At 54.6% G+C, this 13,402-nt stretch overlaps 2 protein-coding genes and 1 long non-coding RNA gene across 3 annotated transcripts in view; 2 read left to right on the top strand and 1 right to left on the bottom strand.

Moving 5' to 3' along the window:
- LOC145534149 (uncharacterized) overlaps positions 1 to 13,402 on the bottom strand; it is a 541,812-nt gene that overhangs the window by 55,881 nt on the left and 472,529 nt on the right. The window contains exon 54 of the long non-coding RNA XR_014074275.1: positions 7,328 to 7,439. This is a non-coding gene — a long non-coding RNA (uncharacterized LOC145534149). The remainder of the gene's footprint in view (positions 1 to 7,327; positions 7,440 to 13,402) is intronic.
- On the top strand, positions 222 to 5,294 carry LOC145533914 (uncharacterized). The gene is made up of 3 exons (XM_081561262.1): positions 222 to 3,677; positions 4,077 to 4,389; positions 4,642 to 5,294. The coding sequence occupies exons 1-3, from the start codon at positions 3,441 to 3,443 to the stop codon at positions 5,268 to 5,270; spliced, it is 1,179 nt and encodes a 392-aa protein (XP_081417388.1). The 5' UTR covers positions 222 to 3,440; the 3' UTR covers positions 5,271 to 5,294.
- On the top strand, positions 7,865 to 12,937 carry LOC145533946 (uncharacterized). The gene is made up of 3 exons (XM_081561297.1): positions 7,865 to 11,320; positions 11,720 to 12,032; positions 12,285 to 12,937. Exons 1-3 carry the CDS (start codon positions 11,084 to 11,086, stop codon positions 12,911 to 12,913), a joined length of 1,179 nt encoding a protein of 392 aa, XP_081417423.1. The 5' UTR covers positions 7,865 to 11,083; the 3' UTR covers positions 12,914 to 12,937.

Here is a 13,402-nt window from a genome sequence, read left to right as displayed (position 1 = left end):
GTGGAACGCACCGATTGGCCAGGGCCAGGTCATGTGACCATACTCCCCAGGAAACTCAAATATTACCAAGGTTCCCTAAGAAACCAATGAACAGAATTATCCAGTAAAGGCAAACCGTGCTTTTTAATGAGGCCAATGTCACAGAAAAAAAAAAAATGCTTCACAATGAACTGCTCAAGGAAGCTACTAAATAAACTTTCAGAAAAGTTTAGTAGTTTTTTTTTTTTTTTTAATACGGTGACGGAGAGCTATACCTTTCCCGTCTATGTGAATTTAGGTTTATACTAGATTTCCCTTGGCTATTATATAAGACAAAAAAACCCACATCCCCCCCTTTCACTCCCCCCCACCCCCAAAAAGTGTTTTAATCTATAGAATTTTTGTGTCCTCAGTTGTGTCTGATTCGCGGCAACTCACGAACTCTACACAGCCAGGCTCTTCCGTCCATGGAATTCAGGGCAATTTTTTCTGTCCCAGTAAATGCCCACCCTGGGTGATCCAAAGGCAAGGGCTCAGAGGCTCCTGAGAGACTAACTCCTTTCAGCTGAGCACAGAGCTGGCTCCTCACTGGGATGCCTGTGGCCTGGGGCTCCCTGAGGGGAGAGCAGCACTCGCCCCACCGTGTGGTCACTGCTGGAAGTGCAGGCTGCTCCTCACTCCCCCTTGACAGTGTCCCTGAGGGCAGAACAGTGTGAATCGAATCAAGGTGGAAATGCAAACTCCAATGCAACCAAACTCCCCACAAGGTCTCTAAAACCACTCAGGAACAGGGAATTGGAAACTGCAGGGGATGACAGGAATGGAGATGGAGACTTGACACCTTACACCGAGTTCACTTCCAGTTATCCCTAGACAAACTTTCCATGAAAACTTGTCACAAATCTCGAAGAACAATGAGCAGAAACCGGACACGTGCTTTGAGTCTTCACACACAAAACTAAAAGCCAGTCCACAAAAAAAAAAAAACCCAGAGAATACAGTGGACTTTGCAAAATCAAAGATATCTACTGTGGGAAAGACCTCATGACAAAAGCAAAAGACAGGTCATACATCGCGAGACGAATGAGTGGAAACACAAAGCTTATCAAGGATGTGTCTCCAAACAGACAAAGAACACCAACGCAACAAGCCTGTGAAAACTAGGGAAAGGTCTGAAGGGACACCAGACTGAGGAAGACACACACAGAGGATCCCGGATGATGTCCAGCACTGAGGGCCTGAAGAAACAACGGTCTAGTTGCACCCCCTCAGGCCTGTGTGACCGTGGATGAGGCCTCTGTTTCCCGGTGGCTCTGAGAGATGGACAGGGAGGAAGGGGAAGAGAAGTCACTTGCATTTCTAATACTCACAGCAAAGTCTTCCAACGAGAAGGGAATTATCACCCCCACTGACAATGCCATTCACTGAAGTGATACCCACCAGTCCATCTAACCCAGAAGGGAAGGATGGACCTGTTCTCACAAAACGGCGAGAGATGGAAGAAGGAAGATCAAGCCCACACCAATCACTGGAAAGAGAAGCTGTGCTCAGGGCTTGAAAGAATTCCTATTGGGAAAATGATGTCACAGCCCCACAAGGCAATCCACAGCTTCGATGCTATTCCTCCCAAAATGCCAATGCATTTTCGCACCGAACAAAGAATTGCAAAAGGGGTACGGAGACAGAAAAGAGCCTAAACTGTCAATACAATCCGACGAAAAAGCCCCGATACGGACATCCAAGGTTGTGTGAAAGGAAATTAGACGACCAAACTAGGATCCTCAGGAGAGTATCGGAGAAGACAATGGCGACCCACTCCAGTACTCTTGCCTGGAAAACGTCCTGGACGGAGGAGCCTGGTAGGCTGCAGGCCATGGGGTCACGCAGAGTCAGACACGACTGAAGTGACTTAGCCGCAGCAGCAGCAGCAGGACAGTATGCTATTGGGAATACAACAACACACACAGATCCAGATCGATGGAATAAAGTGGAGGGTCCAGAAACAAACCCCAGCATCCATGGTCAACTCATCTCTGACACAGAAGGGGAGAATATCCAAATGGGAACAAGAAAGCCTCTTCAATCAATGTCCATGGGAAATCCAGACAGCTACATCTGAAGAACGCTATTGGTTTTGATCTCATACCACCTCAATATAGGGGGAAAACCTCACCCTAAAGACTGATGTCATGAGATAGCTAGAAAGAAGCGTAGGTCAAAGGCTCCTTGACATCAGAGTCTCCTTGCCATTTGCTGGGCGGAGGTCGAAATGGGTCTCTTCAAGTAAGGCAAAGAGGTACACGAAGTACACCCATGGGTTTCCATCCAATGGAACCTCTTCACAACAGAGAAGCTAAGCATTCACAAATGCAAAAGATAGGAAACAGAACATGAGAGACTCCTTGCAAGTGGTGTATCTGAGAAGGGGTTCATATGGAAAGAGACGAAGAATGCACAGCACTCAGATTCCAAGAAACAACACCACCACCACCCTTGACCCTTCCCCCATGACCAACTCCGACCTAAAGCCTTTCTCTCCCTCTAACCTATCCCTAAAACATAACCCTCATCTAATCATATACATGTGCATCCCTAGCATCCATCCATCCACACACGAGAGAGAAAGAGGAAGACACAGACGGAACTGAGAAAGGAAAAGAGAGGGACACAGCCAGAGAGAGACACGGAACCAAAGAGAGGAAAGGAGTCGACGGTCCAGACTTTTCCTCAATCTGCCTCGAAGGTAGAAGCAATGACAGCGCCCTTCCACCCCAGAAGTGGGGAAAGGACGGAAGGTTTGGAGAGGAAAAGACAAGAACGCAGGGAGCCATTAGAAGCTCAGCCACCCGCAGAAGCCGAGCTGGGACACTTGAACAGAATCTCAATGGAAACAGAGGAGCAGAAAGTTGGCTACTCTTTTCTATAAGAGAGGGAGACCTTCGAGTCTTCCTTTCGGTCCTCCAACTTGGATGCGGGGTCTCAAAACAGTCAGGAGGGGGAGTGCCTTTTCCTGGGTACCACGGCACATCCAGGCCTCGTTCTGCCCCATTCTGTGCTGTGTCAGCCCTGGATGGAATCTTTCTTTCTGAAGTCTCAGCGCACAAGCTCCACGTGATATCGGCCCCAGGTGGAAAGGCATGGAGCTGCTCGTAGGCCGACAGACCTAGGAAGCAGATGGGAGAATGACCACCACTCTGCAGATGGAGAGACTGGGGCAACCCTGAGGGGCATATGCTTGTCCAGGGCCACACCACTTATGAGAAGAAGGAGCCTGGTCTGAGAGCAGTGGGGTCCTCGGAGCTCAGGCCCTGGCTGAACCCAGGCCTCCCCAGGGCTGTGGGCTGGGCTGTGTGGGTGTCACTGTGCCTGCACATGGCCTAAGGGGGGTGGTCGAGCAGTCAGAAACCCAGAGATTCCCTTGGGAAGTTTTGGGGAAGGGACCTCAGCACGAACCCCAGGAGATGATGTCACCTGCCGGCAACAGAACCCAACAGAACCCGCAGCCCGGGTATCCAGGCCTCCAGAGCGGAGAGGAGCCCCCAGCCAGTTCACTGGCTGCCAGGATGTTCTGCTGTTTGCCCCTGCCCAGAGGCCGGGGCCTCAGGAGTGCTCACAGGCAGTGTGCGCGGGCACCCTGTCGACGTTGGCTCAGGACACCCCCGAGAGGCCTCTGGCCCTTTGCCCGGAGAAACAGAAAGGTAACACGGGGAGCCCCAGGACGGACCAGGCCGCCTCTCCCATGCCACCCGGAAACACCGGGTCCTTTGCCTGTGTGTGTGGATGCGGGTTTCTTGGGGTGTGTCTCCCTCAAGGAAGCCCAGGCGGATGTGGGGTCAGAAGCCTGCGGACAAGTTGTGTCCACACCCCAGGGGAGAGCAGGCTGGGCGGGATGGGGAGAGTGCGGGCAGCGGCGGCCGCCCAGGCGGACCTCACACCCTCAGGTGGGACTCTTTCCTCCCGGGTGGGGATCTGAGCAGACACACGTCTCTGACCCTTCTGGGAAGAGAAGTTCGAGCAGGCAGAAGCAGCGGCTCCACTGCCCAGGCCCAGCTCGGAAAACTCCTAGCATGGCTGGCTGACGGTCACTGTCGTTGCAGAGCTTCCCACGTGATGAGGCCGAGGACGGGGACACCCCATCCACCTCCCGGAGGGAGGGGTCGGAGCACCACCCCCCCGCCCGTGAGGCCCAGTGCAGGCTCCAGGTGAGCGTGCCCACGGAGGCATCAGCCCCACCGGGGGAGAAGCGGAGGCGGGGAAGGCCTGCTGCCGAGACACCGCCCAGGATACACCCGGCGGCCCAGTCTGAGGCTGCCACGGAGCTCAGCACACCCGGCTCCGACCCAGAGTCCCGAGAACCCCGGCCTCTGAGGCAGCAGGAGGACCTGGAGCCCAGCACGCCAGAGCACAGAGGTGAGGACGCTGGGGCTGGTGCACGGGAGTGTGTGGGGAGGGGGTGCTGAGCTACACAGGGACGAGTCCCCGAAAGCTGCTGCTGGGCCTGCAGCAAGCGCTGGCCTCACACCCCCCGCCCCCCATCTTGCACACTTCAGTCCCAAAAGACATCCGACGCTGGGTATTCTTTGGGAATCTCTTGGAAGCTTTCTGTCCCGGGAGACGCACATGCCAAGGCTGGCCTGTGGGCAAACTTTGCTTCTCCCCCAGCTCTAGCACTGGCCTCCAACTGGAACCAGGCTCCGCTTCCCAGACCTGTCCCTACAGAGGTGCTGGCTCCAGGTGCAGGACCCAGGGATCCACCGAGGGCAGATGGAGAACCGAGACTTGCCCTCGCAGAGACACCAGGCCAGCTGGGTACTGGCCAGCACACCGGGCAGATCGGATCTCCATGCCTGCAGGACCCCCAGCCCCAGGCACTGATGTCCCACCCCCTCAGCCAGAACCTCCACCTCCACGTGCACCTCTACCTGCTCGGGCTCTGGCAGGAGAACCCGAGGCAGAGGAGGAGTCACCGCCTCGGCAGGGAGAGCCTGCCCTGGCTCCCGCGCAACACCCAGACGCCCACGATGACTCACCCACCCCTGCAGGGAGAACGAGCCCCCGCTCTGGACAGACACCCAGAGCCCTTGCCGGAAACACCACGTCCAGGGGAGCGGTCGGCTCTGCAGCCTCCATCCCCGTCTGCTCACCGTGGACGCTGGCAACTCGGTCTGCCCCCAGGGGACATGGAGTTCCTTTCCCCTGAACTGCTTTGCATTTGGTTTGTTTCCACCTTTCTGGTGATGTTTTATTTTTTGTATGGTTTCCTGTACTTTTGTTGGTTAAGTTGGGATTAGTAAACTTTTTCATCATTGTTGCAATTTGGGAACACTGTTGTGTAACTCTGGTGATACTGTGTTACCATCACCACTTTGTAGTTTCAGACCCGTTTGATCTTTACGCCCCACCCCCCCAACAAAGCCTGGATTCAAGGCAAGCACGCCCTGTTCATCCCTTCCCCCGATCCTGAACACAATTTCATCCTTTCTTTGTGCATTCCTTCCTATATTCTTGGTGTCCCCAATCAATGACTCTCAGTGAAATGACTGAAGGAGTGTTTTTTGGACTCTCCAACTACTGTAAGACTCCATTGGAGAGTTCTCATTTGTATGTCATTTGAACTAGCCTTTGATATCTGAAAGGACGGTGTACGTCCTTTCAAGATACCATGTGCCAAACGAAGCCCTTTTGGCAACTGCCATCATTATCTCCAGGCAGGCATTGCTGTGTCAAGGGTGACATCTCAGCCAGAAGGCAGAGGCTGAGCTCGTCTTGTTGCACCAGCTCCCAAAAGAAGCCAAGAAAGGGAGCTGGGACAACAAACCACCCCAACACCCAGGAAAGCGTTCTTCATGACAGAAGGCTAGAAAATGACCCAACATCCTTGTGGCCCAGAACCCCTCTAGAAAATCACTGTTCCATAAAAAAGAGAAACACATGGGAAGTTCCAAGGAGAGGCAATGCCCATGGCCCGTGTACTTGAGAGACGGCCTGACCGCTCCGGGGAAGACACGCACCGACGGAACCCCTTGGGAAACAGCAGTGATAGTCCTCACCGTCGTAAGGGTTTCCTCTGGGGACAACCTGCCCGGGGCACCACACGAGGGAGCAGACCGGCTTCTCTTCCTCTGCCCCCACACCATTCACTCATGAAGGCAGCTCAGGTGTTCTCATGCCCTGCCTGCCTGCCTGCCTGGCTCATCCGTGAGCTGTGACCACCTACAGGGCAGGACTCCACCTTCTCCTCTCTGTGTACCGTGAATCTGCACAGAGTGGGCTTGCAGAACCTTAGGAGACTTGAGCCATTCCCACTCGAGCCAGAACCCTCCCCAGGAAGGAAAACAGCTGTGGAGTCATTTTGGCCCCAGCACTGGTTCGAAAGCCTGGCGCCTCCTACAGCCTCTACGGTGTGAAGAGGGAGGTCCCTTCTGACAGAGCTTTCCGGGTCTCAGATCTAAGCTGTTGTTTCACTGTCAGCTGTGTCTCTTCCGTTGCAGCCAGGTGGGCCACGCTGCTCCAAAGGAGCTCACAAGCTGAGTTTCAAGGGAGGTATAGAGAGGACAGGGATGGCTACAACGTACTGCAAACTGAGTGAGGGTCCCCACAATCCTCAGCAAAGGTCTGTGGTGTGCAAGTGGGGAGTAGAGGGCCCCCAAGTTCCAAAGGAAGGGAGGTAGTCGGGAGCTAAAGCCCTTGGCCGCTGTGGTAGTAGCTGCAGATGGCAGCTCGTCCACAGTGCACTTCGAATGAGGTCATATGAGCGGGACTCTGGAAATGGCTCCGAAATCGGGAGAAAGGGGTCAGGGTATGTGGGAATCCGGCGGGGGTGGGGGGTGGATGAAGGAAGGTGTCCCTCCTCTCTCCAGTGCAATTTGGTTTGGTGAGTCTCAAAGCTACCAGATGGCACTTCCCAAGTCAGGCCCCCGCAGGAATCAGGGTGGGCTGCGTGCCTCGGCCCCTGCCACAGGGACAAGCCACACCAGTGGCCTCCCTGAGCTCCAATGGCCGGATCTGGGGGTTCTGTCTGGGTGCACACCTCCTTGCTGTGGCCAAGTTCCCCCCTTCTCTGAGCACCAGCTTCATCCTCTCGAATGAGGACATCGATTGCTACCTTGGCACGTTACTCTCTTCATCCTGTGAAGACTCATTAGGCTTATCCTACAATTACTAGCTGGCCCGAAGAGATATCTCCTGAATCCAGATTAAGCTGGAGTCTCCCAGGCTCATCTGGCATGTCTTCCCTGAAGTCTGCCAAAACCCACACCCTTGCATTTCCAGGGACTCCCCTTAGCCAGCTGGGCAGAAAACCCAGCATGGTTCAAACAAGCTGACAGACAAGCGGGAGAGGACTCACGGGCAGACGGCTTCCCTCAGGTCTCGGGTGGAGCTCTGGGACCACAGCAGCAACGGGCCATCCCAGGCCCTGGGCTCAGCAGCGCCCTCATTCTCAGGCCGGCGGCTCTGCCCTGAGGGGAGCAGGAAGGTCACCAACTGCCGCAGGCGGGCCTCACGCCCCTCCCACTGCTGGAGCCTGACCTCCCCCGGCCCCACCCCTTCCCCTACCCCAGCAGGACGACAGCTCGTCTTCCCCTGGCTTCCAACGGGAGGCCCGGCCCTGGGCCCCGATTGGGCACTGCCCCAGCCCGGAGCCAATCACAGTGGCCAGGGAGGTGGAACGCACCGATTGGCCAGGGCCAGGTCATGTGACCATACTCCCCAGGAAACTCAAATATTACCAAGGTTCCCTAAGAAACCAATGAACAGAATTATCCAGTAAAGGCAAACCGTGCTTTTTAATGAGGCCAATGTCACAGAAAAAAAAAAAATGCTTCACAATGAACTGCTCAAGGAAGCTACTAAATAAACTTTCAGAAAAGTTTAGTAGTTTTTTTTTTTTTTTTAATACGGTGACGGAGAGCTATACCTTTCCCGTCTATGTGAATTTAGGTTTATACTAGATTTCCCTTGGCTATTATATAAGACAAAAAAACCCACATCCCCCCCTTTCACTCCCCCCCACCCCCAAAAAGTGTTTTAATCTATAGAATTTTTGTGTCCTCAGTTGTGTCTGATTCGCGGCAACTCACGAACTCTACACAGCCAGGCTCTTCCGTCCATGGAATTCAGGGCAATTTTTTCTGTCCCAGTAAATGCCCACCCTGGGTGATCCAAAGGCAAGGGCTCAGAGGCTCCTGAGAGACTAACTCCTTTCAGCTGAGCACAGAGCTGGCTCCTCACTGGGATGCCTGTGGCCTGGGGCTCCCTGAGGGGAGAGCAGCACTCGCCCCACCGTGTGGTCACTGCTGGAAGTGCAGGCTGCTCCTCACTCCCCCTTGACAGTGTCCCTGAGGGCAGAACAGTGTGAATCGAATCAAGGTGGAAATGCAAACTCCAATGCAACCAAACTCCCCACAAGGTCTCTAAAACCACTCAGGAACAGGGAATTGGAAACTGCAGGGGATGACAGGAATGGAGATGGAGACTTGACACCTTACACCGAGTTCACTTCCAGTTATCCCTAGACAAACTTTCCATGAAAACTTGTCACAAATCTCGAAGAACAATGAGCAGAAACCGGACACGTGCTTTGAGTCTTCACACACAAAACTAAAAGCCAGTCCACAAAAAAAAAAAAACCCAGAGAATACAGTGGACTTTGCAAAATCAAAGATATCTACTGTGGGAAAGACCTCATGACAAAAGCAAAAGACAGGTCATACATCGCGAGACGAATGAGTGGAAACACAAAGCTTATCAAGGATGTGTCTCCAAACAGACAAAGAACACCAACGCAACAAGCCTGTGAAAACTAGGGAAAGGTCTGAAGGGACACCAGACTGAGGAAGACACACACAGAGGATCCCGGATGATGTCCAGCACTGAGGGCCTGAAGAAACAACGGTCTAGTTGCACCCCCTCAGGCCTGTGTGACCGTGGATGAGGCCTCTGTTTCCCGGTGGCTCTGAGAGATGGACAGGGAGGAAGGGGAAGAGAAGTCACTTGCATTTCTAATACTCACAGCAAAGTCTTCCAACGAGAAGGGAATTATCACCCCCACTGACAATGCCATTCACTGAAGTGATACCCACCAGTCCATCTAACCCAGAAGGGAAGGATGGACCTGTTCTCACAAAACGGCGAGAGATGGAAGAAGGAAGATCAAGCCCACACCAATCACTGGAAAGAGAAGCTGTGCTCAGGGCTTGAAAGAATTCCTATTGGGAAAATGATGTCACAGCCCCACAAGGCAATCCACAGCTTCGATGCTATTCCTCCCAAAATGCCAATGCATTTTCGCACCGAACAAAGAATTGCAAAAGGGGTACGGAGACAGAAAAGAGCCTAAACTGTCAATACAATCCGACGAAAAAGCCCCGATACGGACATCCAAGGTTGTGTGAAAGGAAATTAGACGACCAAACTAGGATCCTCAGGAGAGTATCGGAGAAGACAATGGCGACCCACTCCAGTACTCTTGCCTGGAAAACGTCCTGGACGGAGGAGCCTGGTAGGCTGCAGGCCATGGGGTCACGCAGAGTCAGACACGACTGAAGTGACTTAGCCGCAGCAGCAGCAGCAGGACAGTATGCTATTGGGAATACAACAACACACACAGATCCAGATCGATGGAATAAAGTGGAGGGTCCAGAAACAAACCCCAGCATCCATGGTCAACTCATCTCTGACACAGAAGGGGAGAATATCCAAATGGGAACAAGAAAGCCTCTTCAATCAATGTCCATGGGAAATCCAGACAGCTACATCTGAAGAACGCTATTGGTTTTGATCTCATACCACCTCAATATAGGGGGAAAACCTCACCCTAAAGACTGATGTCATGAGATAGCTAGAAAGAAGCGTAGGTCAAAGGCTCCTTGACATCAGAGTCTCCTTGCCATTTGCTGGGCGGAGGTCGAAATGGGTCTCTTCAAGTAAGGCAAAGAGGTACACGAAGTACACCCATGGGTTTCCATCCAATGGAACCTCTTCACAACAGAGAAGCTAAGCATTCACAAATGCAAAAGATAGGAAACAGAACATGAGAGACTCCTTGCAAGTGGTGTATCTGAGAAGGGGTTCATATGGAAAGAGACGAAGAATGCACAGCACTCAGATTCCAAGAAACAACACCACCACCACCCTTGACCCTTCCCCCATGACCAACTCCGACCTAAAGCCTTTCTCTCCCTCTAACCTATCCCTAAAACATAACCCTCATCTAATCATATACATGTGCATCCCTAGCATCCATCCATCCACACACGAGAGAGAAAGAGGAAGACACAGACGGAACTGAGAAAGGAAAAGAGAGGGACACAGCCAGAGAGAGACACGGAACCAAAGAGAGGAAAGGAGTCGACGGTCCAGACTTTTCCTCAATCTGCCTCGAAGGTAGAAGCAATGACAGCGCCCTTCCACCCCAGAAGTGGGGAAAGGACGGAAGGTTTGGAGAGGAAAAGACAAGAACGCAGGGAGCCATTAGAAGCTCAGCCACCCGCAGAAGCCGAGCTGGGACACTTGAACAGAATCTCAATGGAAACAGAGGAGCAGAAAGTTGGCTACTCTTTTCTATAAGAGAGGGAGACCTTCGAGTCTTCCTTTCGGTCCTCCAACTTGGATGCGGGGTCTCAAAACAGTCAGGAGGGGGAGTGCCTTTTCCTGGGTACCACGGCACATCCAGGCCTCGTTCTGCCCCATTCTGTGCTGTGTCAGCCCTGGATGGAATCTTTCTTTCTGAAGTCTCAGCGCACAAGCTCCACGTGATATCGGCCCCAGGTGGAAAGGCATGGAGCTGCTCGTAGGCCGACAGACCTAGGAAGCAGATGGGAGAATGACCACCACTCTGCAGATGGAGAGACTGGGGCAACCCTGAGGGGCATATGCTTGTCCAGGGCCACACCACTTATGAGAAGAAGGAGCCTGGTCTGAGAGCAGTGGGGTCCTCGGAGCTCAGGCCCTGGCTGAACCCAGGCCTCCCCAGGGCTGTGGGCTGGGCTGTGTGGGTGTCACTGTGCCTGCACATGGCCTAAGGGGGGTGGTCGAGCAGTCAGAAACCCAGAGATTCCCTTGGGAAGTTTTGGGGAAGGGACCTCAGCACGAACCCCAGGAGATGATGTCACCTGCCGGCAACAGAACCCAACAGAACCCGCAGCCCGGGTATCCAGGCCTCCAGAGCGGAGAGGAGCCCCCAGCCAGTTCACTGGCTGCCAGGATGTTCTGCTGTTTGCCCCTGCCCAGAGGCCGGGGCCTCAGGAGTGCTCACAGGCAGTGTGCGCGGGCACCCTGTCGACGTTGGCTCAGGACACCCCCGAGAGGCCTCTGGCCCTTTGCCCGGAGAAACAGAAAGGTAACACGGGGAGCCCCAGGACGGACCAGGCCGCCTCTCCCATGCCACCCGGAAACACCGGGTCCTTTGCCTGTGTGTGTGGATGCGGGTTTCTTGGGGTGTGTCTCCCTCAAGGAAGCCCAGGCGGATGTGGGGTCAGAAGCCTGCGGACAAGTTGTGTCCACACCCCAGGGGAGAGCAGGCTGGGCGGGATGGGGAGAGTGCGGGCAGCGGCGGCCGCCCAGGCGGACCTCACACCCTCAGGTGGGACTCTTTCCTCCCGGGTGGGGATCTGAGCAGACACACGTCTCTGACCCTTCTGGGAAGAGAAGTTCGAGCAGGCAGAAGCAGCGGCTCCACTGCCCAGGCCCAGCTCGGAAAACTCCTAGCATGGCTGGCTGACGGTCACTGTCGTTGCAGAGCTTCCCACGTGATGAGGCCGAGGACGGGGACACCCCATCCACCTCCCGGAGGGAGGGGTCGGAGCACCACCCCCCCGCCCGTGAGGCCCAGTGCAGGCTCCAGGTGAGCGTGCCCACGGAGGCATCAGCCCCACCGGGGGAGAAGCGGAGGCGGGGAAGGCCTGCTGCCGAGACACCGCCCAGGATACACCCGGCGGCCCAGTCTGAGGCTGCCACGGAGCTCAGCACACCCGGCTCCGACCCAGAGTCCCGAGAACCCCGGCCTCTGAGGCAGCAGGAGGACCTGGAGCCCAGCACGCCAGAGCACAGAGGTGAGGACGCTGGGGCTGGTGCACGGGAGTGTGTGGGGAGGGGGTGCTGAGCTACACAGGGACGAGTCCCCGAAAGCTGCTGCTGGGCCTGCAGCAAGCGCTGGCCTCACACCCCCCGCCCCCCATCTTGCACACTTCAGTCCCAAAAGACATCCGACGCTGGGTATTCTTTGGGAATCTCTTGGAAGCTTTCTGTCCCGGGAGACGCACATGCCAAGGCTGGCCTGTGGGCAAACTTTGCTTCTCCCCCAGCTCTAGCACTGGCCTCCAACTGGAACCAGGCTCCGCTTCCCAGACCTGTCCCTACAGAGGTGCTGGCTCCAGGTGCAGGACCCAGGGATCCACCGAGGGCAGATGGAGAACCGAGACTTGCCCTCGCAGAGACACCAGGCCAGCTGGGTACTGGCCAGCACACCGGGCAGATCGGATCTCCATGCCTGCAGGACCCCCAGCCCCAGGCACTGATGTCCCACCCCCTCAGCCAGAACCTCCACCTCCACGTGCACCTCTACCTGCTCGGGCTCTGGCAGGAGAACCCGAGGCAGAGGAGGAGTCACCGCCTCGGCAGGGAGAGCCTGCCCTGGCTCCCGCGCAACACCCAGACGCCCACGATGACTCACCCACCCCTGCAGGGAGAACGAGCCCCCGCTCTGGACAGACACCCAGAGCCCTTGCCGGAAACACCACGTCCAGGGGAGCGGTCGGCTCTGCAGCCTCCATCCCCGTCTGCTCACCGTGGACGCTGGCAACTCGGTCTGCCCCCAGGGGACATGGAGTTCCTTTCCCCTGAACTGCTTTGCATTTGGTTTGTTTCCACCTTTCTGGTGATGTTTTATTTTTTGTATGGTTTCCTGTACTTTTGTTGGTTAAGTTGGGATTAGTAAACTTTTTCATCATTGTTGCAATTTGGGAACACTGTTGTGTAACTCTGGTGATACTGTGTTACCATCACCACTTTGTAGTTTCAGACCCGTTTGATCTTTACGCCCCACCCCCCCAACAAAGCCTGGATTCAAGGCAAGCACGCCCTGTTCATCCCTTCCCCCGATCCTGAACACAATTTCATCCTTTCTTTGTGCATTCCTTCCTATATTCTTGGTGTCCCCAATCAATGACTCTCAGTGAAATGACTGAAGGAGTGTTTTTTGGACTCTCCAACTACTGTAAGACTCCATTGGAGAGTTCTCATTTGTATGTCATTTGAACTAGCCTTTGATATCTGAAAGGACGGTGTACGTCCTTTCAAGATACCATGTGCCAAACGAAGCCCTTTTGGCAACTGCCATCATTATCTCCAGGCAGGCATTGCTGTGTCAAGGGTGACATCTCAGCCAGAAGGCAGAGGCTGAGCTCGTCTTGTTGCACCAGCT

This window comes from Giraffa tippelskirchi, chromosome 14 (assembly GCF_054371585.1).
Source record: "Giraffa tippelskirchi isolate mGirTip1 chromosome 14, T2T-mGirTip1v1.2.pri, whole genome shotgun sequence".
Classification (NCBI taxonomy): Eukaryota; Metazoa; Chordata; class Mammalia; order Artiodactyla; family Giraffidae; genus Giraffa; species Giraffa tippelskirchi.
The sequence above is the reverse complement of the archived record's forward strand: the minus strand, read 5'-3'. Positions and strand labels throughout refer to the sequence as shown.

Excerpts from the sequence above, each read along its gene's own strand:
- LOC145533914 (XM_081561262.1), top strand. The coding sequence starts at position 3,441 with ATGATGTCACCTGCCGGCAACAGAACCCAACAGAACCCGCAGCCCGGG. Across the intron at positions 3,678-4,076 it reads TTGCCCGGAGAAACAGAAAG|AGCTTCCCACGTGATGAGGC; the intron begins GTAACACGGGGA and ends CTGTCGTTGCAG. Across the intron at positions 4,390-4,641 it reads CAGCACGCCAGAGCACAGAG|CTCTAGCACTGGCCTCCAAC; the intron begins GTGAGGACGCTG and ends CTTCTCCCCCAG.
- LOC145533946 (XM_081561297.1), top strand. The coding sequence starts at position 11,084 with ATGATGTCACCTGCCGGCAACAGAACCCAACAGAACCCGCAGCCCGGG. Across the intron at positions 11,321-11,719 it reads TTGCCCGGAGAAACAGAAAG|AGCTTCCCACGTGATGAGGC; the intron begins GTAACACGGGGA and ends CTGTCGTTGCAG. Across the intron at positions 12,033-12,284 it reads CAGCACGCCAGAGCACAGAG|CTCTAGCACTGGCCTCCAAC; the intron begins GTGAGGACGCTG and ends CTTCTCCCCCAG.